Genomic DNA, 27,053 nt, shown 5'->3' on the forward strand with positions numbered 1-27,053 from the left:
ACATCTACATCCATACATACAGAAGGGGCCTGGGAAAAACAAACCCCAAATATTAATAATGGTTACCTTCGTGTGTGGGGGGAAAAGAGATCAAGAGTTTCCTCTAAAACTGTTCTTGAAGAATAATGGAAAGAATAATTAATGTGTTAAAATAAATCCCAGGATGGAAGTGTGAATAGGGGAAGAGGAAAAGACAATCCATAGTTAAAGATAAAAAGAATGGGGCCTGGCTATGAGGAGAGAAAGAAAAGTATTTAGGAAGAATGGAGGTGCCAGAACATGCAAACAAATTGGCGAAGGATAAAGTCAGGTGCAAAGTAGGAGAGCCTGTACGACATGATCGAGGCGCATGGACCTGAGGTCACAAGCAGCACGGGCAAATTCGCACGCCTGCTGCTTTGCACAAGGTGGATTTTGTTCCCCCAGGGGTCAATCTAAAACAGATAATAAATTCTCTAGTCTAAATAAAGACCTATGCTGTCTAAAAAACTCCACAAAAACACATTGCTAAGTGGTCACAGATGAAAACTCATTTAAAAGTAACAAAGAAACTAGATTTTTTAGAATGGCTCATTGAAAAGTAGTTCAAAGTATTTGAGAGTATGTCACTAAAATATATATTTTTTAAGTCTCAATGTTTTTACCTATAGAAGAAGACAGAGCTAACCAAAATCCATCTGATTTTCCCTTTAGCGGAAATTTGCTCCTAGGTTACTGTCTACTCTTTCAAAACAGACTCATATTCTGCCACATGCTATTTGTATACCCATTAGCTCCTAGAGAAATGGTCTTCAAACTTTTCTCATCATTTGACCCAATATGTGCACATTTGCTTATTTATAAATAATATATCCTACTAAACTAATATGATATGTAAATTACATAACATAAAAAAATTAAAATTACAGAAAACAAAAGCAAAAGGAAGTAGAAATTCTACTATATTCCTCTTGCACCCCAATGGACCTTCTCATCTCTGCATCTGCCCCTCTTCAGAGACCACTGGCTGCCATTAGGGTCTCTCTAGTTCCACTGCCAGACTGTACTTCTAAATAGCTGTGTACTTAAGGCAAGACACGGCCTCTGTGCCTCACTTTATCTGTGAAATGAAGATAATAGTAGAGCCTGTCTCACAGAACTGCTGTGAAGACCAAGTAAGCCAGTGCCTGTAAAGTGTCCGCCATCACACTTGGCATGAAGAAGTGCTCTCTATTGGTAGCTGTGATCTATGATTGACACTTTGCCAGGAGCAATCCTTCTTTAGATTGCTGAGTTAAAGTTGATTATATATATCTGATATTTTAGAATTCCAGCTGTTTCATATAAAATAATGCATGAAGATCTGTCATCTTTCCCTATCCTTCTTTGTCACTGTGACTTTTTCCTACATTATCCTCCCCAGCCTGGACCTAAGTGCATGACTTTCATATTTTTGCAAAGTTGCAACCATGTATTCCCCCGGAATGTGTGGGTTCACAGTTTTCTCAGGGAAGATTAGCAATTACTTTGTATTAAAAATACCTCTTCATATTCTGTCTAATCTCTTCATATTCTATTTGAGTTATAGTAGTGCTGATCAATCCTGACTGCACATAATGGTCATATGGGAAGCCTTAAAAATCCAGATATCTAGGCCCCAACTCTAGAGCTTCTGATTTAATTTGTCTAAAAGCTCCCCAGGTGATTCTAAAGTGCAGCCAGAGATTGAAAACCACTGAACAAGGGGGAAATCGTCCCTTTATGTCAGTGTTCTCAATCCTGGCTGTACATTCCAATCACATGGGGAGCCCTTAAAAACACCAGTGCCTGATTCCCCTGAACCTGGAGACATAAAATGATCCAACAAGGTGCCCACCCTCAAGGAGCCTATAGTCAGCCTACTGGGGGAGAGAGATAAATCCATAGGTTACTGTAATAGGGTGTGGTACATGGTATTTCTATGAACAGGTTGCTGAGAAAACATAGGAGGGGTGCCTAACCTGGACTGGGGAGGAGGCATATAGTCAAGAAAGATGCTAGGAAAGGCTGAGTTTCTACTTTTCCCTTTGAACCCCAAGAAACAGGGTTTTACTAGATTGGCATTCTAGTAGCTGGCATAGCAGGGATTCATGTACTTTTTTTGTAAATTAAAGTATTATTGACTTACAATATTATGTTGTTTTCAGGTGTATAACATAGTGATTTGATATTTTTATACATTACAAAATGATCACCACAATGTATTTCTTTTAAAAATTAGTTCAGATTATGTCTATATTCATATTTGTATTTTACCTCAAATTACCTGTCTAGTTCAAATAAATCTCACCTTCTAAAAAACAAAACAAACAAACAAAAAATACCAATGCCTGGCACCCTGACCTCAGATTAGTTAAATATCACTGTGGATGTGGTCAGGCCATTAGTAGTTCTTAAAAGCTCCCCAGTCAATTCTTATAAGAAGCCAAGGTTGAGAACTACTGCTTTATGTAAACAGAATACTAAAGTAAAGAAGGCAGCAACCACAGTGAGAACTTGACAGCATGGTTTGTAACAGATGACACATACATACTTCAAGGGAGGCTGACTGAAGAGCGGTGTGGTGCACCATCATCTGTTGCTAACTCTTGAGTCTCCTTGGGTTGGGCCTGGCTTTGTTGCTTTAGGCCAGCAAACCCATGTGGGAGAGAGTAGCCCTGCTACCCAGGATACCAGTGGCCCACAGGAGTCTAGTAACTCTTTAACCGGGTAAAGCACTACACCAAACCTACTATTATTATTATTTATTATGTTCTTCAACTGCCCGGGTTCCTATCTCCTCCAGCCACCTTGAGAAGTAGAATGCAGCTTACCTAGTATACTCCTTTCCTATTGCTCTTATCTCCAAAGTAGGCACACTGACCCTTTTCGTCCATGGGGCGTTATTTCTAATTATCAGAAAGAGGGCAAGGAAGGGAGGGGCACAGAGAAGAATCACTAAATTGTAAACCTAGGAAAGGAACAAAAATCTCATAAAATTGTTTTATAACCACATTCCAAATGCCTGACTTACTTTCCTGGGTATATACACAGAGTTAATATTTACTGAGCTAGGTTATCATAATGCATATTTAACTTAAGCCTCAAGGCCACTTTAAGAATACATTTTGCAGATAAGGAAACAGATTAAAATAGGTTAAATGACTTGCCCAAGGTCACACATGGGAGAAAGTCAGAATTTGAACAAAGGTCTCCTAGTTTTCAGTCCAATGCGTATTTGATCTCATGGGAAGCACAACTTAGAAGCTGACAGATACCTTCCTGTCATCATTCTTTTATCATGGAAGGGAGAACCTTTAGTTGGTCTATGGGAGACTATATTCTGTTGCTCCCAGAACCTGGAGATAAGGTGATACTCTAGGGTTTAAACAAGTACCTTGAAGTGGGTGACTGTGGTTATTAGAAGATGTCACTCTAGGGAAGATGTTCCTCAAATCAAAGCAATAAGTTGTCATTTAAAGGGGCCGTAGAGTCAGAGATGGAAAAGATGGCAGAGTAGAAGGAACCCGGGCTCACCTCCTCCCATGAGCACACCAAAAATACAACTAACTGCTGAACAACCAGAAATAAAAAAGACTGGAATCTGCCAAAAAAGATATTCTACCTCCAAGGATATAAAGAAGAAACCATAACAAGACAGTAGGAGGGGCTCACTCATAATATAAACAAAGCCCATAACCCCTGGGTGGGCAGGGCAATCTACAGACTGGAGAATAATTATACTGCAGAAGTTCTCCCACAGGAGTGAGAGTTCTGAGCCCCATGTCAGGCTTCCCAGCCCGGGGGTCTGGCATGAGTGGGAGGAGTCCCCAAAGCATGTGGCTTTGAAGGCCAGCAGGGCTTGACTGCAGGAGATCCACAGGACTTGGGGAAGCAGAAACTCCATTTTTGGAGGATGCACACAATGTTTTGTATGTACAGGGACCTAGAGCAAAGGCAGTGACTTCATAGAAGCCTAGGCCAGACCTACCTGCTAGTCTTGGAGGGTGTCCTGTGGAGGCAGGGTGTGGCCATGGCTCTCCCTGGGGACATGAACACTGGTAGTGGAGATTCCGGGGAGTGTTCATCTACATGAACTCTCGAGGAGGCAGACATCTTGCTTGGGTCAAGACCAAGACCTGGCTCCACCCAACAGCCTGCAGGCTCCAGTCCTGGGACGCCTCAGGCCAAACAACCAACAGGGTGGGAACACAGCCCCACCCATCAGCAGACAGGCTGCCTCAAGACCTCCTGAGCTCACAGCTGCCTCTACACACACCTCTTGACATGGCCCTGTCCACGAAAGGGACAAGAACCAGCTCCACCCACCAGGGGGCAGGCACCAGACCCTCCCACTAGGAAGCCTGTACAAGCCTCTAGACCAGCATCACCCACCAGGGGGCTGACACCAGAACAAGAAAACTATAATCCAGCAGCCTGTGGAACTGAGTCTGCAAACCCAGACTCAAAGTGAGATGGCATAGGAATATGCTCTAGACAAAGGAATGAGATAAAACCCCAGAAGAACAACTAAGGGAAGTGGAGATAGGCAATCTACCAGAGAAAGACTTCAGAGTAATAATCATAGAGTTGATCCAAGGTCTCGGAAAAAGAATGGATGCAGAGTGCAAGATGTTACATGAAATTTTTAACAAAGAATTAGAAAATATAAAGAACAACCAAACAGAGTTGAAGAATACAATAACTGAAATGAAAAATACACCAGGAGGAATCAATAGCAGAATAAATGAGGCTGAAGAACGGATAAGTGAGCTGGAAGACAGAGTGGTGACAATCACTGCCAAGGAACAGAACAAAGAAAAAAGAATAAAGAAACAGAATAAAGAAATGAAGACAGTCTGAGAGACCTCTGGGACAACATTAAGTGCACCAACATTTGCATTATAGGGGTCCCAGAAGGACAGAGAGAGCCAAGGCCTGAGAATATATTTGAAGAGATAATAGCTGAAAACCTCCCTAACAAGGGAAAGGAAACAGTTACCCAAATGCTGGAAGCACAGAGAGTCCCAGGCAGGATTAATCCAAGGAGGAATACACTGAGACACATAGTAATCAAATCAACAAAAATTAAAGACAAAGATAAAATATTAAAAGTGACAAGGTAAAAGCAACAAATAATATACAAGGAAATCCCCATAAGGTTATCAGTTGATTTTTCAGCAGAAACTCTGCAGGCCAGAAGGCAGTGGCATGATATATTTAAAGTGATGAAAGGAAAAAACCTACAATCAATAATACTCTACCCAGCAAGGCTCTCATTCAGATTTGAAAGAGAAATCAAAAGCTTTACAGGCAAGCAAAAGCCTAAAGAATTCTGCACACCAAAACAGCTTTACGGCAAATGCTAAAAGAACTTCTCTAGGCAGAAAAGGACAAAACTAGAAATAGAAAATTATGAAATGAGAAAGCTCACTGGTCAAGGCAAACATACAGTAAAGGTAGGAAATCATCCACACACAAATATGATATCAAAGACAGTGATCATGAGAGGAAGAGAGTACAAATGCAGGATACTTGAAATGCATTTGAAATTAAGAGATCAGAAACTTAAAACAATCATGTATTTATATAAACTGCTATATCAAAGCCTAATGGTAACCACAAACCAAAAATCTATAATAGATATACACACAAAAAAGGAAAAAAAATCTCAACATAACACTAAAAATAGTTATCAAATCACAAGAGAAGAGAACAAAAGAGAATAGGAAGAAAAAAGACATACAAAAGCAAATCCAAAACAATTAACAAAATGGCAATAGGAACATACATATCAATAATTACCTTAAATGTAAATGGATTAAATGCTCCAACCAAAAGACACAGACTGGCTGAATGGATACAAAAAAAGACTCGTATATAGGCTGTTTACAAGAGACCCACTTCAGATCTAAAGACATACAGACTGAAAGTGAGGGGATGGAAAAAGATATTCCATGCAAATGGAAATTAAAAGAAAGCTGGAGTAGCAATATTCAAATCAGACAAAATAGACTTTAAAATAAGGACTGTTACAAGCAACAAAGAAGGACACTACATAATGATCAAGGGATTAATCCAAGAAGATATAACAATTGTAAATATATATGCACCCAACAAAGGAGCACCTCAATATATAAGGCAAATGTTAACAGATATAAAAGGAGAAATTGACAGTAACACAATAATAGTGGGGGACTTTAACACTCCACTTACATCAATGGACAGATCATCCAGAGAAAATCAATAAGGAAAAACAGGCCTTAAATGACACATAAGACCAGATGGGCTTAATTGATATTTATATTTATTTGTATTGAAAGCAGCAGAATACACGTTCTCTTCAAGTACACATGGAACATTCTCCAGGATAGAGCACGTGCTGGGACACAAAGGAAGCCTTGGTAAATTAAAAAAAACTAAAATCATATCAAGCATATCTTTCCACCAAAACGTTATGAGATTAGAAATCAACTACAAGAAAAAAAGTGCAAAAAACACAAACATGTAGAGGCTAAACAATATGCTGCTAAACAACCAATGGATCACTTAAGAAATCAAAGAGGAAATCAAAAAACAGAGACAATGAAAATGAAAACACAATGATGCAAAAGCTTGACATGCAGCAAGAGCAGTTCTAAGAGGGAAGTTTACAGTGATACAAGCTTACCTCAGGAAACAAGAAAAATCTCAAATAAACAACCTAACATTACACCTAAAGCAACTAGAAAAAGAATAACAAACAAAAGCCAAAGGTAGTAGAAGGAAAGAAATCATAAAGATCAGAGGAGAAATAAATGAAATAGACATGAAGAAAACAATAGAAAAGATCAATGAAACTAAAAGCTGGTTCTTTGAAAAGATAAACAAAATTGATAAACCTTTAGCCATACTCATCAAGAAAAATAGGAGAGGGTTCAAATCAATCAATCAGAAATGAAAAAGGAGAAGTTACGGGCTTCCCTGGTGGCGCAGTGGTTGAGAGTCCGCCTGCTGATGCAGGGGACATGGGTTCATGCCCTGGTCCGGGAAGATCCCACATGCCACGGAGCGGCTGGGCCCGTGAGCCATGGCCACTGAGCCTGTGCGTCCGGAGCCTGTGCTCCACAACGGGAGAGGCCACAACAGTGAGAGGCCTGCATACCGCAAAAAAAAAAAAAAAAAAAAGAAAAGAAAAAGGAGAAGTTACAACTGACACCACAGAAATACAAAGGATCATAAGAGACTACTACAGGCAACTATATGCCAATAAAATGGACAACCTAGAAGAAATGGAAAAATTCTTAGAAAGATACAATCTCCCAAGACTGAACCCAGAAGAAAGAGAAAATATGAACAGACCAATTACAAGTACTGAAATTGAAACTGAGATTAAAAAACTCCCAACAAACAAAAGCCCAGGATCAGATGGCTTCACAGGCAAATTCTTCCAACCATTTAGAGTTAAAACCTATCCTTCTTAAACTATTCCAAAAAATTGCAGAGGAAGGAATACTCCCAGACTCATTCTATGAAGGCACAATGACCCTGATACCAAAACCAGACAAAGATACCACAAAAAAAGAAAATTACAGGCCAGTAACACTGGTGAACATAGATGCAAAAATCCTCAACAAAATACTAGCAAACAGAATCCAACAACACATTAAAAGAATCATACACCATGATCAAGTGGGATTTATCCCAGGGATGCAAGGATTCTTCAATACACGCAAATCAATCAGTGTGATACACCATATTAACAAATTGAAGAAGAAAAACCAGAGGATCATTTCAGTTGATGTAGAAAAAGCTCTTGATAGAATTCAACATTCATTTATGATTAAAAACTCTCCAGAAAGTGGACACAGAGGGAAACTACCTCAACATAATAAAGGCCATATATGACAAACCCACAGCTAACATCATACCCAATGGTGAAAAGCTGAAGGCATTTCCTCTAAGATCAATAACAAGACAAGGATGTCCACTCTCACCACTTTTATTCAACATAGTTTTGGAAGTCCTAGCCATGGCAATCAGAGAAGAAAAGGTTTTAAAAGGGATTCAAATTGGAGAAGAAGTATAATCGTCACTGTTTGCAGATGACATGATACTATACACAGAGAATACTAAAGATGCTACCAGAAAACTACTAGAACTCATCGGTGAATTTGGTAAAGTTGCAGGATACAAAATTAATACACAGAAATCTGTTGCATTCCTATACACTAAGAATGAAAGATCAGAAAGGAAAATTAAGGAAACAGTGCTTTACGATTATATCAAAAAGAATAAAATACCTAGCAATAAACCTGCCTAAGGAGACAAAAGATCTGGACTCTGCAAACTATAAGACACTGATGAAAGAAATCAAAGATGACACAAACAGATGGAAAGATATACCATGTTCTTGATTGGAAGAATCAATATTGTCAAAATGACTATACTACCCAAAGCAATCTACAGATTCGGTGCAATCCCTATCAAATTACCAATGGCATTTTTTACAGAACTAGAACAAAAATTTTTTTAATTTGTATGGAAGCACAAAAGACCCCGAATAGCCAAAGCAATCTTGAGAAAGAAAAATGGAGCTGAAGGAATCAGGCTCCCTGACCTCAGACTATACTACAAAGCTACAGTAATCAAAAGAGTATGGTACTGGCACAAAAATAGAAATATAGATCAATGGAACAGGATAAAAAGCCCAGAAATAAAGTCATGCACCTATGGTCAATTAATCTATGACAAAGGAGGCAAGAGTATAAAATAGAGAAAAGACAGTCTCTTCAATAAGTGGTGTTGTGAAAACTAGACAGCTATGTGTAAAAGAATGAAATTAGAACATTCTCTAACACCATACACAAAAATAAACTCAAAATGGATTAAAGACCTAAATGTAAGACCAGACACTATAAAACTCCTACAGGAAAACATAGGCAGGACACTCTTTAACATAAAATGCAGCAATATCTTTTTGGATCCAACTCCTAGAGTAATGGAAATAAAAACAAAGATAAACAAATGGAATCTAATTAAACTTAAAAGCTTTTGCACAACAAAGGGAACCATGAACAAGATGAAAAGACAGTCTACAGAATGGGAGAAAATATTTAGAAACGATGCAACTGACAAGGGATTAATCTCCAAAGTATGCAAACAGTTCATACAGCTCAATATCAACAAACAAACAAACAGTAAAACAACCCAATCAAAAAAGATCTAAACAGACATTTCTCCAAAGAAGACATACAGAAGGCCAAAAGGCTCATGAAAAAAAATGCTCAACATCACTAATTATTAGAGCAATGCAAATCAAAACTACAATGAGGTATCACCTCACACCAGTCAGACTGGCCATCATCAAAAAGTATACAAATAATAAACGCTGGAGAGGGTGTGGAGAAAAGGGAACCCTCTTGCACTGTTGGTGGGAATGTAAATTGATACAGTCACTATGGAGAACAGTACGGAGGCTCCTTAAAAAATTAAAAATAGAGCTACCATATGATCCTGCAATCCCACTCCTTGTCATATATCTGGAGAAAAGCATAATTTGAAAAGATACATGCACCCCAATGTTCACTGCAGAACTATTTACAATAGACAAGACATGGAAGCAACCTAATGTCCATCAACAGAAGAATGGATAAAGAAGATGTGAGATGTATACACACACACACACACACACACACACACACACACACACACTGGAATACTACACAGCCATAAAAAAGAATGAAATAATGTCATTTGCAGCAACATGGATGGATGTAGAGATTATCATACTAAGTGAAGTAAGTCAGACAGTAAAGACAAATATATGATATCACTTATATGTGGAATCTAAACAAATGATACAAATGAACTTATTTACAAAACAGAAACAGACTCACAGACACAGAAAACAAACTTGTGGTTACCAAAGGGGGAAGGTGGGGGGGGATAAATTATGAATTTGTAACATATACACACTACTATATATAAAATACATGAACAAGGACCTACTATATAGCACAGGGAACTATACTCAATATTTTGTAATAACCTATAAAAGACTCTGAATCACTTTTCCATACACCTGAAACTAACATGTTTTAAATCACCTATACTTCAATAAAAAAAAATTAAAAAAACAAACCAAGAAAACCCTAAAGGGGCCACAGAGTGATGCTTCCAGAGGGCAAGTCCAAAATATAATTGAGTAAAAAAATGCAGTGTCTAATTATTTTATCTTAACATCTGAATAAAGGGTTTGACAACAGAAGTGAGCAAAGAGCTCACCTTCCTGGTTAGTGGTGGGTTCCCACCATTGTTCCTGAAGAGAGGGTATCTGGCTAGTGCTGTATCAGAGGAGACTCTTGGCTTGGATTGTAGCCTCAACAAGCGATCTTCCCAGCTTCCCAGAGACTTTCACACACAGGAGAAAAAAATTCTTGGCTCAGTTCATATGAGTATTCTGTTTTTTCTAGTAGTAACGTTATAAATATAAATATGAAATTAGCATCTCAGTTTCCACAATTGTCTGTGAGTTTGATTAGTAAGTCGATTACACTGATGATGATTACCTCCTGTTAGCCTGACAGTTTGTGGGCCTGTGAACCTATGATCATGGAAACCCTGCCGTTGGGTGACTGCAAGGCACGGCCACCCTGAGAGGCCCTGGACTCCTTTGATCCACCATTGCTCTCCCCTCACTAAATAGAGACTTTCAGAGTAGACCAATGGTATGAACTAGGGAGCTAAGAACTGCCCCTAAACTTAAATGAGTGATTAAAGGCTTTGAAAGTTTCCAGAGGGTGGCTCTAATGTTAGACTGGTCCCTGCTTTACATAGAAAAATCATCCTTTGTAAAGTTTGGCCATTTAAATCATCATCTTAAAAGAAAAATGGTACAATGCAGATCTCTGATATGGAAATTTAGAATTTGTGAAAGAGGAGATTGCTCTACTGGGCTCCTGGGAATGAAATTTATATCCTGTACTGTGCTTTCTGTGGAGTCTATTGGCTCCTGTATTACTGGTACAGTTGGCCCTTGAACAACATGGGTTTGAACTGTGCAAGTCCACTTACACACAAATTTTTTTTTTTGATAAATATATACTACACTAGTACATGATCTGAGGTTGGCTGAATCCTCAGATGTGGAACCTTGGATACAGAGGGCTGATTGCAGACTTATACTCGGATTTCTGACTGTGACGGTTGGGGATCAGTGCCCCTAACACCCATGTTGCTCCAGAGTCAACTGTAATTTAGTCCAATTCCTTTCTGAGTTGTGTCAGTTGTCATTTCATAACCTGTTGTTAGCCATCTAATTTCTGAGATCGTCATTCCTACTTAGTGCTGTTTTTTCAAAAACTTCAAACTAAATGATTTCTTTGAACTCAGAAATATTACTTTTCATCTGCTTTGTAGCTACATTTTTTTTTTCTGGTGAGCTCTCATTGTCTGTTCAAATGTTATTTAATCCATTTTAATCTTTTGCCTTGTACTGAGGTCATTTGAGGTTAAATGGCATTTCTTTTTTCCCCCATGTTCAAATGACGTGGATTTTTGTGAATCCCATCTCAGGAGGAGATTCTTGTGGAAGAGATGGGGATGGGCTGGGGCCAGTTACTCAGTTTCATGGCTCATCGTCTCTCTTCTAAGTGAAGGACTGAAAATATAGCCTTTCTCTGTAGTTCTTCTCTGTGTGTCAAAGCTAAGTCTGGTTGGAAAGATTTTCTACCTCCAGCTCTGTGTTTCCAAGAGGTCTATGGACCTTGCCTTCAAGGTTACATTTATCTTCAGAGCTCTTATTCCTCCAAGTTTCCCGGCCACCCATCCTAATACAAAGTGACATTGTTTCACCATTCCCAATGTAGCTCTTCTCTCTCCCTTATTCCAAGTGTTCCTGCCCTGCTTTATTCTACTTGCCTCCAACATTTTTTTCCCCTCAGAGTGTGACTCAGTTCTCCTGGAAGGAAGTATTGAAACCGAGTCCCCCTAAAACCGAGTTCCCTTACTGAGTTTATGATTAATCTCTCTATCCAAAACTTTATTCCCATCCTTGTCCCCTCTGATCTCAATCCTGTGCTAACTGAACTAATCAACCAGAGTCAGATGACTAAGACTGCTGCTGTTGATAATATCATTAATGTACTAAAATTGCTGTTGTTAACATCATTAATGTACCAAAATCGCTATTACAGATGCCATGATTAACGTACAGACTCAGGTTGTTTCTACAGGGTAAGATGAGTTAACAGACCCCCCAAGCCATGGACCACTTGGCCAGAGAATTGTAAACCAGAGACATCCTGACTCCCAAAACTATAATTAAGAAATGTCACAGAAATGTCACAAGATGATAATTAATCCCAACCTCTTTGTTCTTCCCCTCTTAGAACTCCTAACTCAAAGACTAAGTTGGAGTGGATCTGGGGCTTGCCTCCCACTGCCTTGCTTGGTGCCCTGCAATAAATCCTTACTTTGCTGATAATTCTGGCTGCCAGAGTCTGGCTTTCTGTACTGAGGGCACACGAGCCCTTTGCTTGGTTACAGCATGCGCTGAGTATTTCTGATATTCTTCAGAGCTTAGATCACCACAGCACTAGTCAATTCTCCTACATCTGCTATGTAAAAAAATAATAATAGTAATACAGAAACCTCAATTAAATAAGAGCTGGGAGACCAGAACGGGAGCTCTCATGCCCTGGGACAATAGCAGAGCCCAACAGGAAGAAGACAGACTCATCTTCTTTGCTGGCAAGGACTCAGCCAATGAAAAGCCATGGACTCTGTTTTGCTGTAACCCTTCCAACTTCCTTTTCCTCCCTATGAAAGTGTTCTCCTGCCCTTGCCACGTGGGGACTTGCATGTGGCTCTCCATGGTTACAGACACTGAACTGCAATTCTCTGCTGATCCTGAATAAACCCATCTTTGCAGGAGAAATATCTGGTAGTCTGTTTATTTCAGGCAACAACACAGACACATAGAGTTGGGGTTATTTTGTTTGTTGTTGTTTTGCACTCACCCAGAATGTGATGCCCGTGGGTTAGTTCTCAAACCTGCTTACACTTTTTCTTCCATTCATATTTCCTTTCCTTTTGGAAGTACTTGTTAGCAATTTGGGGGACTGTAGCTCACAGTGACCTGTCAGTAACCCCTTCACTCTTGCTGCTTCCCAATTCCTTTCTGCTGATCTTGCATCTGTCCAGCCTCTGGGTGGGCAGGCACACTTGCCTATAATCTGGAATACGTTTCCTACAATTCCATTGCTGGAATTTTTTTAAAGATTATTTTTTGAAGAACTAATTAACCCCTCGTCCAGGAGGCGTTATTTACCTTTGGGAAAATGGGCTATAATGTAGAGGTAAGTTAACTGCAAACCTCTTTGTAGTCTGTAATATTCAAGAGGCAGGTTGGTCTCACAAACATATCAACACTGCACTGGTCTTTTAAGAAATGTCTACCTGCTTATAGATAGGGTTTCTTGAAAACCCCACTTACTTAGATGAATCAAGATTTTTCAAGGGACTGTCCTCAGTTTGCAAGGACAGAAAAATCCCTTGAGTAATTAAAATTTAAAGGTATTTCTTATAAGAATTAGAAAAACAGCTGATAAACCACATGAGAGTACAAAGCTTTTTTTAAATCTGGGAACAAAACAAACTTACAGAATCTATATTAGAGTGAACTTCTAGTTTCAAAGGAAAGTATTTATTACAAGATCTACTCAGTACTTAATAGTATGAATACATGCAAATACGAACTTCATTAAAAAAATCTATATTAAATGAGCTGAACATCTATGTGAATATTAGTGGCACTCATAATCTTCGTACTATTTTAACAAAAACTACCTGTTAATAGTATACAGAGGGAGAATAAAAGTATCGCTATCTACTCAAGTAAAATAATATCCTTTATTTTTAAAAACAGTTCAATACTCAACATTGTTATTATTCTAACTGTGAACAAAGACGGTACGTATAATTGGAATGATTATCTGTGCAAAGTTCTCACATTATAAGACAAGCACCAAACCAAAAATGATATTCTTTTACCCAAGCATGAACATAATCAAATTACATTCTCTGATACATTTAAAGTAGTTCTGTAAATAAACCAGGCATTCTCTTTTGTTTTGTTGTTACCTTACAGAAAAAAAAAAGCTTCATATCACAATTAATGCTTAGAAATATATACCTTTTTTTTTTTTTTTTAGCGGTACACGGGCCTCTCACTGCTGTGGCCTCTCCCGTTGCGGAGCACAGGCTCCGGACGCGCAGGCTCAGCGGCCATGGCTCACAGGCCCAGCCGCTCCGCGGCATGTGGGATCTTCCTGGACCGAGGCACGAACGTGTGTCCCCTGCATCGGCAGATGGACTCTCAACCACTGCGCCACCAGGGAAGCCCAGAAATACAGACTTTGGAGCCAGATAAAACCTTAGTTCAAATTCCAGCTCTACTACCTATTACTTGGACAAGTGTCTTAACCTCATTAAGCTAATTCCCTCAACCGTAAAATGCAGAAAATAGATGTTGCAAAGATTGAGACTACATATGAGTTATGGGCTGAATTGTGTTCCTCCGTCAATTCATACCCTGAGGTCCTAAACCCCAGTACCTCAAAATGTGACTGTATTTGGAGATAGGGTCCTGAAAGAGGTACTTAAGTTAAAATGTGGTCACTAGGGTAGGCCTTAACCCAATATGACTGGTGTCCTTACAAGATGAGGAAATTTGGACAAAGATAGGTACAGAGGGAAGATGTTATGAAGACAAGGGGAAAAGACAGCCATCTACAAGTCAAGGAGAGAGGCCACAGAAGAAACCAGCCCTGCCCACACCTTGATCTCAGACTTCTAGCCTCCAGAATTGTGAAAAAATAAATTTCTGTTGTTTAAGCCACCTAGTACGTGGTACTTTGTTGAGGTGACCCTAGCAAACTAATGCAATACATAAAGAATTTAGAATGGTGCCTGGAACATGATAGGTAATCAGTAACTTAATTAATACAATTATTTTCTCATAGCTCTTCTAATATTCATTTCCAAAAACTACACACATAAATTCAGGCCTTATAATGTTCAATTTATGGCTAAGTAGCAAAAGAGGCTTTGTCGGGACAGGCAGTCTGCCATGGGCTCGGAGCATCCCTGCATGTCCTTGCTGGGTATTGAGTTCTCTTTTTCCAGGCCATTTCTCAAGTCTGTGTTTGCAGTGAGCAACCTTGAATGATGATGTAATATCTTTCTCCAGACTAAGAATAGGCTTACTTGTGCTAACTATAAAAGTTGTGAATCGGGGGGCTTCCCTGGTGGCGCAGTGGTTGAGAATCTGCCTGCCAATGCAGGGGACACGGGTTCGAGCCCTGGTCTGGGAGGATCCCACATGCCGCGGAGCAACTAGCCCCGTGAGCCACAACTACAGAGCCTGCGCGTCTGAAGCCTGTGCACCGCAACGAGAGGCCGCGATAGTGAAAGGCACGTGCACCGCGATGAAGAGTGGCCCCTGCTTGCCACAACTAGAGAAAGCCCTCGCACAGAAGACACAACACAGCAAAAATTAAAAAAAAAAAAAAAAAAAGTTGTGAATCACCTGAGCTCAGTGTTCCTCTACTGTAACACAAACTACCATGTGTGCAGACATTCATCATGGGCTCCTTATGTCACCCCCGAGGGACTTGAGAGCGCAGGGGACCAACATAAATTAACATGCAGCTCTGGTTACTTTTATAAAGTCCTTTGTCTCTGACCCAGGAGTCTCGAGTCTTCTGCCAGTGTTGCATGAAATTTTAATAGGCCAACTTGTTAGCTTGTAAACAGAGCAAAATCCCAGACCCTGCATAGTTCTTGCCAGTTTTAACTTGAGAGAACCATGGTTCTCTGGAAAAGATGAGCCCCAGTGGGTGGGGTTAAGAGATATGATTCCATGGGTTCCATAGTGAATGCTTTCACTCAAGTAGTGGGTAAGGGGGAGGGGATTATGGGCTGCCTACTGTCTACCTGTTAATGAACGTTTGGAGACTAAGTATGAGAGAGAGGTCATACAACCAAATGGTGTCTTGGTTGTTGCCCACTCACGTTGGGTGGGAGAAGGAAGAATGTGAACATGACAACAGGGCAGCGTGCCCCATGGCACAACCTGAGAAGAAACCGGCTGCAGCCACCAAGTCAAGGGGTCCCCAGAGCTGAAAGAAATGCTGTCAGCAAGGAAGAAATACAACTTTTTTATGTGGGATCTTAGTTCCTCGACCAGGGGTCAAACCCGCACCCCTTGCGCTTGGGAGCATGGAGTCTTAACCACTGGACCACCAGTGGCTGAAGAAATACAACTTTGAGTAGACCAAAAATACAAGCTTGTTGAGCACAAGTTGGGCAGCTGATCAAAACCAAAAGTAAACACAAAGTGTTCCTTCCTGGCATGGAGCCGTTCTCTCCCTCTACACTTAATACCTCCGGCACCCTCCACCCTGAAGTCATTTGTTGTACGGAAAAAGCCAAGTGTGTAACGGGGGAACTCTGGGGAAGAAAGTGACTCAAATTTTTATAGCTCTGTTAGATACAGGTGCCCAAAGGACCATGCTACCCAGTCCCTGAGGGACGTGGCTACTGGGCACAGGGTGGCCCAAGGTACCCAGGACTGCAGGGCACTGGGGAGATGCAGTGGTCAGCGGAGGACAGAGAGAAAGATCCCTGGAGCCTGGGTGCTCTCCAGATACTAGGAAGGGCACGGGGAGAAGCTGGCACCAACACTGAAATGCAGAGTCAAAAAAACAACCCCCAAAACAAAACCTCCCTGCCTGCCGCCCTCACTCTCTGCTCCTTCCTGAGCTACCCGTCAGGGAGATAACACCAACTCTTGGCACCCGTTAAAGCCCCTAATGTGAAAGTGTTAAACTTCTTGGTCCATGTTTCCATAGGGGGAAAAAGTGACTAAAGGTAACTGACAGGATTGGAGCAAATCTTGCAGTAAAGGAAAAAAGTGACCCTGTGGGTGGGTCCCAATGGCCCAATTCAATGTACTATTATCATGAAAATACATAATTGGCATCGAGGTGTTATGTGCTTGAACTTAAATGCTCATGAAGTGCCAGAGGAGATTCTCTCACGCGGGGTATTGCTACAGGTAGAGAAATGAGACAAGCTTCCGGCTAGCTACCACCATGCCCTGACCCATCCTAACCCATCCACAGGGTGGGACTGAGTGTGTGTGCCTCTGTGCTCTGATGCCTCAGGTGTTCACTATACAGGTGATATATATAGACGTTCTGGGGTTGACAGGTTAGAAGCCTGTCTCAATGGCCCTGACTGTGGCGTTATCTACCTCTACCAGTAGGAGTGACCGATAAACCTGAACAAAATTCAGAACACTGGTTGCCAAGGAAAGTTCCTTGATACCATTTGGAGAGATTCACAGCACTCATCCCTCCGGGAGTCAAAAAAGCAAATGCTTTATCTCCTTGACCACCACAAGCCACCACCACAAAGGAGGCTCAACTCCTTGTTAAGCCTCTTATTTGGTACAGGAGGCAGGACATGATGCCATCAATGGCAGCTCTCAGTTAAGAACACTTACAAACACAGGAACCAGGACAACCTTGTTTCAATCTGACTGATCATATGCTTCTCTTAATGCCTGAGTGGCCTTGGATTTTGCCATGCATGGCAACTGAGGCTGAAACTACTAGGTAACACTACCTATGTGACTTAATCAAATTTATATACTGGTGATTCAATTCAGGTTTAACAAGAAATCCTGATATACAGTGACCTGGGCCTATTGCGGTTATGTGCTTGTATGTGGGGAAAATGGGCCACAAAGGTATCTCCACTAGCGATGGGAGTTGCCTTTTGGCCCATCTATTGCCTCCTGTTATTTTCGGCAATGACACCAAAGACAGGTAAGACAGTCAAAGCTCCCTTGCGTGGTTCATAATGGATAACAAATTGGTCTTAGGCTACATTCTGGCTAATAAGAAGGCCTACTGGCCCTCCCTTGGAACTTACATTTGACTACATTCAAGGCCCTTGGGAACATGAGTGAGGTCAGTACTGCAGCCTGGCTTCACCCTGCTGCTCGGCGTCTGTTTTAGTAGCCTTGATTTAGTTGGTATGTGAGACCAACTGAATAGATTTGGTACTGACTAAGCAACCTGTTTGCCAGATTAATCAGAGTAGCCGACAGAGTGGCATACTCACATGAAAATTCAAGTCTGGCCAAGAACGTATCAGGTTGAAGAGTGAATTTCTGGAGCAGGCTACCCACCATGGCTCTGAGTGACACTGCAGACTTTCTCAGGACGCCAGGCCTATCTTTACCCAGTCCACGTCTCAGGCTTGTGTTTACACTGAGCAGCCTTGAGGCATGAGGTAACAACTGCCCTTGGACAAAGAACGGGATTGTTTCTGCTTACTGTAAAAGCAGTGGCTACCCCAAGTGTTCCTCTTCTGTAACACAACACACTGCGTGTGCAGGCTGCCATCAGTGGCCCTCCGTGTTGCTTTCGTGGGACGTAGAGAACTGGGGAACTGATGCAAAGCAACCTGAAGCTCTGGCTACTGCTTTTCCTGTGAATAATAAAAGCCCTTTGCCTCTGATCCAAGCATCTTGTGTATTCTGTAGCATCCCATGAAACAGCAACAGGCTAACCTGTTAAATTATAAGTAGGGTGAATGGCAATCCCACTACTTGGCATATACCCTGAGAAAACCATAATTCCAAAAGAGTCATGAACCACAGTGTTCACTGCAGCTCTATTTCCTGTAGCCAGGACATGGAAACAACCTAAGTGTCCATCGATGGATGAATGGATAAAGAAGATGTGGCACATATATACAATGGAATATTACTCAGCCATACAAAGAAACGAAATTGAGTTATTTGTAGTGAGGTGGATGGACCTAGAGTCTGTCATACAGAGTGAAGTAAGTCAGAAAAACAAATACAGTATGCTATCACATATATATGGAATCTAGAAAAAAAAAAAGGTTGTAACGAACCTAGGGGCAGGACAGGAATAAAGACACAAAGGTAGAGAATGGACTTGAGGACATGGGGAGGGGGAAGGGTAAGCTGGGACAAAGTGAGAGAGTAGCATTGACATATACACTACCAAATGTAAAATAGCTAGCTAGTGGGAAACAGCCACATAGCACAGGGAGATCAGCTCGGTGCTTTGTGAACACTTAAAGGGGTGGGATAAAGAGGGTGGGAGGGAGATGCAAGTGGGAGGGGATATGGGGATATATGTATACGTATAACTGATTCACTTTCTTATACAGCAGAAACTAGCACAACAATGTAAAGCAATTATACTCCAATAAAATGTTAAAAAAAGAGACATGTCCAGCTACAGAATAAAAATATAGAAACAGAGAACAAAATTGTAAGTAGGGTGAAATCTCCGACTCTGTACAGTTATTGACACACATCAATTATTTTCTCTTGGTAAAAGCTGGCATTTTAGAAACTGTAACTTGGCTACTAGAAAATTTATTATTAGCACGACATATTACCAAAGATTATTTTCCAAAGACTTAGCCAATAACACTACAAAAATAAAAAGCCCTCTGATTCCTGCGAATTTATCTGCGTTTGTTCAAGTCCAGTGATAATTTCACTGTCTGTCTGAAGAACTAACAGTACTAAATCCAAGGCTCGGCGCCATGCCTCAGTCTTTGGTGTAACAACGTCATAAACTCTTGGAATCTGTTCCAGTTTATCTGAAATGTCTGAATTTAAAATCCCACTATTGAGTTTACTATATTCATTCAAGACGTAAGAGGAAGGAGAGCCAGAGTCTGTAGCATTTTGTAGATGATGTTGAATGAATGTGCCGGCTTCAAATTCTGATGAGTAACTGGCAGTGTTATACAGGAGAGTTGAAAGGTATCTGCGCCACCCATTTGCCAGGAGTTTAAGCACAGTCGGTCTGTACTGTGTCACAGATGAGGCCAGCCAAGGGGAAGTATTATGAAGCCATCCTGAATAGCCTTGGTTTCCTTTATTCACAGACTGCTCCGCAAGAATCTGAAGATGGCTAAGACACAAAAATTCAACTGCGCCACCCCCAAGGAATACCTTTTGCTCTTTTAGAGCATGATACAGACGATAGGCACACGTCCAGAAGGTATCTTCTTTGGTTTGTACCTGGGCAGTGACTGGACTAGTCAGCACTACTGTAACCAAATTAATTCCTTCTGTTTTTAACATGATTGCCATTCTGTTGATCTCATCTGCAGCATCAAAGGGAATGCTTCTCCAGATGGTCACACAGACCCCACTGCCCACGCAGTTTTCGTTCACTTGTGTAATGTAGGTCACCTGCACTGCTCCTGAAGCCTCTGCAAAAGCCTGCATTACATTGCCATTCACTGATCCAATTACCAACCTCTTGCTGTCTGTGCATTTTTCAATTAAGCGTTCAGACACATTTCCTTGTGCCAGGACAAGGTTCACATTGAACTTGATTAACACCTGTAACACATGATCTGTCCACAGTTCTTCTGAGCCATCTTGTTGAACCTTCAAGCTTTCTGATACTGTTTTAATACTTGCAGACTTATTAAATCCCAGGTGGCGATAATTCTCTGTGAGATCACCTTCAACAAGAACAACGCGAATAGGCTGATTCTGCAATTCCTTGATCAGAGCAGCACTAGATATTGATACAACAGTGATATATCCTGGACAGACACAAGAAGAGGTTTCAGGGAAGCCCGGTAAGCAGCAAGTGAAGATTCTTGAAATGTCAAAAAGAAATGGCACTGTACAGCTGCCTTGTTGCATACCTGCGTTCTGATATTGTAGCCGTACTGCTTTGTCTACTAACTTCATGCTGCTGTGACCTCCGTGACTCAAACCCACCTCCAACTCCACCAAATCATCACATCTGTAAGTCTTGGGAGTAGCTGCACTAAGTTGTTCTAGAACTCCGTCTGGTTTGCTTATCCATTGATTATTACCTGTCCTACTAAAATGTCTACTGTGGGTTAGTACTGACTTTCTGCAGCGGGTGTCTGCAAGCAGACTGTTTTTCAGAGTTTGAGGAGTTTGTGATGTGTTTTCATCTGCTTCAACCTTATCCTGAGACCTAAAGAGTTGAGGTGATTTAACAGGTCTCCCAGAAAGACTGTAAACGGCCAGTGACTGAGAGGCAACATCTTTGAGATCACGCTCTTTCTGTATCAAACCAGTACCTGAAGGGATTTGGAGAAAAGGGTATACGCCAACACTAAATGTTTCAGGTCCAGAAAATGTCTTTGTGTTAACCATACGGTCAAATACATTGTGGATAGGTACTTGAAGGGAAACTACCTCTTCAATGCATGAATTCAAGCCTTCTGACATTACAGACACTATTAATGAAATGGGGACACCCAAATGAAGACATTCTTCAGCAGCACTGCTCCATGCACCAACAAGAAACAAAAGAGTACTGGTTCCAGTTCTGTATGTGTTATTTTGTGCTTGAACTGCTTCTCTGAGAAGCTGTCCCACTGCATTGGTTAAATCCAAACTTTCCAGAAGCCTTACTGTTGAACTGATTAACACACTTTCATGACACTCTTCATCTATAATAAATTTGGATGATTTTACTGGGCCTAGGAAAGTTCTTCCTGTTTCTGCAAACGATGAAAGCTGTTGAAGTCCCACGTGCCTTCTTTTGTTTATGACCCTGCAAGCCATCACCATGAATCATCATCTGCAAATAAAATTAAAACTTGGAACTTTATTCAGTGCAATTCATGGTAATAAAAGAAAAGTAAGATACAGTCCCTGCCTTCGAGGAGTTTCTGATATATGTAGTTTCCATTAAATATGGTCAGTGCAATGATACAGCATTAAAATTTGAAAAAATAATTAGCAAGTTGAAGGAGGTAGTAGTAAATGCACATATATGTGACAAAAACACAGTGTACTTGGGTAACACAAGTAATTTAGTTTCACGGGATATAAAGCAAGTAGTGGGGAATAGTAGGACATGAAGCGTTAGAAGAGGAAAGGGGCTGGATCATGAAGGGCAGTATGCGCCACGTCAAACCTGACCCTACTTATAATGGGAAACATGGAAGTGCTTTAAGGGGGGGAGATGAAGAAACAGCTTGATGTAGTATCTGAAAGCATGTACTCTGAATCTAGAAGTCTGGGTTTGAACTTGTCTCTACTGCTTACTAACTGTGTAGCCTTCAGCAAGTTTCTTAACTTCTTTACCCTGTTTTCACGTCTGAAAAATGAGGATAATAACAGAATCTACTTCATAGGGTTATTACCAGGAGTAAATGAGTACAGTGCTTAGAACAGTGTCTGGCACATAGTGCTTTATGAGTACTTGCAATAACAATGATAAATTTATAATATAAAACTGAATAATATTAAAAATAAAATTAAGTAATATTAAAATTATTATTATTATTAGCGTTTTGGATATATTACCACTCTGATAACAGTGTAGAGAACTGATTGGATGAGTGCCAGACAGAAGGCAGAGAGGCCATGGTTATCTAGATGAGAAATGTGGAAGAGGGATGGAGGTAAAGGATGGATTTAGCTATTGATTAGAATATAAAGGGAGGAAAAGTACTGTTTAAAAGGAAGTTCGAGGGCTTCCCTGGTGGCACAGTGGTTAAGAATCCGCCTGCCAATGCAGGGGACACGGGTTCGAGCCCTGGTCCAGGAAGATCCCACATGCCACGGAGCAACTAAGCCTGTGCACCACAAATACTGAAGCCCACGCGCCTACAGTCCGTGCTCCACAACAAGAGATGCCACCGCAATGCGAAGCCCGTGCACTGCAACGAAGAGTAGCCCCCGCTCGCTGCAATTAGAGAAAGCCTGCATGCAGCAATGAAGATGCAACGCAGCCAAAAATAAATAAATAAGTAAATAAATAAATTAAAATTAAAAAAAAGGAAGTTCGAGAGCAATTAGACTTTTCCCAGGTAGTATTTCAGAATTCATATCTAAAGCTAATAGGAAGAAGTTATAAGAGAAAAACTTCAGCCCAATAGAAAGAACTTTTTAACAAAGTACTCTCTAATTGAAAAGCTGTCTGTAATAAAATAACCTGTCTTGTGAGGTACGGGCTCTTAAAGCACTACAGCTAAAACTGTAGATAACATACACTTCTTTTCCAACTCTAAGACTTTATAATTCTTCAAGTACATATATATACATATTTTAATATTTTTAAAAAATATATATATTTATTTGGCTGCGTTAGGTCTTAGTTGCGGCACGTGGGATCTTCGTTGCAGCAGGCGGGATCTAGTTCCCTGACCAGGGATTGAACCCGGGCCCCCTGCATTGGGAGCGCGGAGTCTTAGCCACTGGACACCAGGGAAGTCCCGCAAGCATATTTTTTACCACAATCTTTTAAATCCAAAATATCAAAAAGTAAACAACTCTCGGAGTTTTTGCTTTTCTTCTAATGCTGGCCACAGCACTGGTAAATTTGTTCCTATAATGCCTAGAGTCATCCTTGATTCTGAAAAGCTCCACAGTTCCAGATACACCTTAGGATCAGCAGGAAGCCACAGCACCTGTTGCTCAAGAGTAGCTTCCTAGAGGCTTTCAAGGACGAAGGAGAAAAGCCAGTACAGCCTAAGAAAACATATAACAAATTGTTTGAACTCAGCTTCAAAACCTCTTTTGTGAAACTTTCAGTTCTGTAAAATAAAAATAAAACTCTTGATATACTCAGGTATATCCCTGGACAGCATCAAATTATACTCTAGACTCCAACAATGCTGAGACCCATCCTGTCTTACAGCTCTCTTATCTTACCATATTTTTGCTGTCCTCCACCCCATATTATCAATTCTCTACTTACCCAGTTTAAGTTCCCATTTGCGGATTATAATCACTCTCTTGTACATAGACTCTCAAAGTCCTTGTCTCTCTTTTGGTTCATCTTACCTTGCAAAGCCACTAATCTTGAGGAAATCCAACTCTGTCTACTCCATGTTTACCCTGGGGCAGCTGAAAATAAACAGAAAAACACACACAACCGCACTGACTGGTGTCATTTTAAGTTCATGACTCCACACTGCAAGTGGCCCTTAATACTGCCTGGCAATCTATTTTGTTAGTCCTTTTGTCTTTTTTTTAATGGTTATTGGGTTCTATTTTTAAAAGTTTCATCTACCCCTGAGTACAAAGGACATTCCATATTTCTTCTAAAAGCTTTATGGTTTTAGTCTTTTTTTAAAAATTGAGGTAAAGGTCATAAAGGTCATATAACATAACCATTTTAGAGTATACAATTCAGTGGCACTTCGAACATTCACAGTGTTGTACAACCACTACCTTTATCTAGTTCCAAAATATTTCCATCACCCCGAAAGAAAACTCTGCAGCCATTAAGCAGTCCCTCCCTGTATGTCTCCCCCCAGCCCCTGGCAACCACCAAGCTGCTTTCTTGTCTCTGTGGATTTACCTATTCTGGATATTTCATAGACTCATGTAATATGGGACCCTTTGTGTCTGGTTTCTTTCACTTAGCATAATGTTTTTTAAAAAATTTTTATGGGAGTATAGCTGCTTTACAATGTTGTGTTAGTTTCTGCTGTACAGCAAAGTGAATCAGCTATATGTGTACATAAATCCCCTTTTTTGGATTGCCTTCCCATTTAGGTCACCACAGAGCACTGAGTAGAGTTCCCTGTGCTGTACAGTAGGTTCTCATTAGTTGTCTATTTTATACATAGTATCAATAGTGTATATATGTCAATCCCAATCTCCCAATTCATCCCAACCCCCTCAGTTAGCATAATGTTTTTGAGGTTCACCCACATTGTAGTATGTGTATTTCATTCCTTTTTATGTATGTGTGTAGGTAGCTATCATTTTGTTTATGGACATTTGGATTGCTTCTACCTTTGTTATTTTTAATTAATTAATTAATTTATTTATGGCTGTGTTGGGTCTTTGTTGCTGTGCGTCGGCTTTCTCTAGTTGCGGAGATTGGGAGCTACTCTTTTTTTTTTTTTTTTTTTTGCGGTACGCGGGCCTCTCACTGTTGTGGCCTCTCCCCTTGTGGAGCACAGGCTCCGGACACGCAGGCTCAGCGGCCATGGCTCACGGGCCCAGCCTCTCCGCGGCATGTGGGATCTTCCCGGACCAGGGCACGAACCCGTGTCCCCTGCATCGGCAGGCAGACTCTCAACCACTGTGCCACCAGGGAAGCCCTAACAGCTTTATATAATTATGCAAATCTCCCCCTTTCAACCAGGCCTATCCTGAGCATCCTATTTAACACTGCAAACTCCTCTTTTCCCTTTACATTCTGGATTCCTTTTATTCGCTCTAATTTCTCTTTTCCCACAACATTATCACCTTATAAAATAGTACATACACTACTTATTTATTTACTATTTATTGACTATGTCCCTCTGTTGGAATATAATTCCCAGAAGGGCAGTTTTAGTCACTGACGTATCCCATATACTGATAACACTGTCTGACACAATGCAAGTACTCAATAAATATTTGACAATGTGGTTTTCACCACATTTATTATCGTACATTTAAGTACAGAACTGAAATAAGACTAAACAGATGCCATTGTCAGTATTCCTCCACCATAAATTTAAGGTTCTACCACCTCTGGAGTCGACATGATTGCTATTTGGCACTGCCATGGTTGAGGCCCTTTAATTGCTTCCAAAACGGTTCCTCCTTCACATGGTTGTCAGAATTATCTTTGAAAAGCACAAACCTAATCGGATCACTCCACTGCCTAAAACAACTCTTCATCTTAGAAAATAAAGTCTTTACCTCGGTAAAGGTGTCTCATAATCTGACTTCAATCTAATTTATAAGGCTCATCTTCCACCTTTCCTTATAAACCCAATGATCTAGTCACACTACAACATACATTTACTTTCATTTCCGCACATACTATACTCTGATTTGAATATCCTACACTTTCTTCACCTTGGCAAATGCTATATATCTTTCATGACCCAAGGCAAATGCCACATTTTTGATACAGCCTCCTCCAATGCCTCAAGGAGAAGTAGCACCTCCTTCCTGGGCTGCCAAAGTACTGTCTACACACATCTACTAAAGCACTTAGCACCCTGAATTAAAAATACTGTTTTTATGTCTGTGCCTATCTCCCCACTACTCTGTGGGTTCCTTGCTTTCATTCATCTTTATACTCTACGCTCAGTTCCTTTCAAACTCACCCAATACATGGCATAGTACATGATATGTAGAAAGCATTAAATAAATTTAGTAGATTTAAGAGTGATAGTAGGTTTAACATTTTTCCAGATTAATATTATTAATGTTCTATAGTAAAATTAGATTAGTAACAGCTAGTTTTCAAGACTGAGTACTTCCTACCTAAGACCTAGAAACTGCAATCTGAGCCTATAATTGAAAAATCATTTTCACTAGAAGTTAATGTCCCAAATATAAAAGCCTAAATCACAGAATGATGTAAAAGCAGGTGAACACACTACGCAGCCTTTTAGTTGCCATAAGATCAAACTTGATCCAGGAGAGCCTAAAAAGTAGAATTGTTTCTACAAATTTGGTCATTATTCATTTCTGGTCTCAGAAATCCCTTTAATATTAGTAGTAAAGAAGAAGTATATGTCCTTGAAACTAATCAAGAGCAACTTTCTCAGTGAGATTAATGGCCTGAAAAATCAATATACTATAATTAAGTGACTGAATATTTTACCTAATTCATGAACTATCTTGAATTTGCATCGTTTAAATTTCCACTGGGGTAATTTTACACAGAAAAATCACTTCTAATATTAGAATAACTTTACCTATTTTCCAGAATCCTAATGAGGTTTTGTTTTTGGGTTTTTTTTTTTTTAGATCAATTATTACAATGCTTGGGTGTCTGCCTGGTATATAAAGTGAGCAAGAAAGGATGATGGTTTTGGAAAATGTGCCATGTTTCAACTAACTGAAGTAGGAAAAGTGACTTGGAAGACTACTTCAAGAATGTACTTTGCACATTTTTCTTTCCTTACCTTCAAGGAGATAAGTGGGATAGAGGGAAAAACCTAGGCAAAACTTAATATTCTTCCTGAATCCACTGTTGGAGAATCCTGTA

The 27,053-nt window shown here is 40.4% G+C and overlaps 1 protein-coding gene across 10 annotated transcripts in view; it reads right to left on the minus strand.

Moving 5' to 3' along the window:
• Nucleotides 1-27,053, minus strand: part of BBS12 (Bardet-Biedl syndrome 12) — a 94,858-nt gene that overhangs the window by 58,603 nt on the left and 9,202 nt on the right. For 4 of the 10 annotated variants that reach the window (XR_013828030.1, XR_013828031.1, XR_013828033.1 and 1 more), the window contains exon 2: nucleotides 23,891-23,953. Coding sequence is in view for 6 of the 10 variants with exons in the window: in XM_079919576.1 (XP_079775702.1) it covers nucleotides 19,523-21,667 (2,145 nt within the window). In the remaining 4 variants the exon portion in view is untranslated. Of the gene's footprint in view, nucleotides 1-13,769; nucleotides 23,954-27,053 lie in introns of those variants that run through there. The other 6 variants (XM_079919576.1, XM_079919572.1, XM_079919574.1 and 3 more) reach the window with 4 other exon arrangements.

Source organism: Stenella coeruleoalba (assembly GCF_951394435.1).
Source record: "Stenella coeruleoalba genome assembly, chromosome: 4".
Lineage (NCBI taxonomy): Eukaryota > Metazoa > Chordata > Mammalia > Artiodactyla > Delphinidae > Stenella > Stenella coeruleoalba.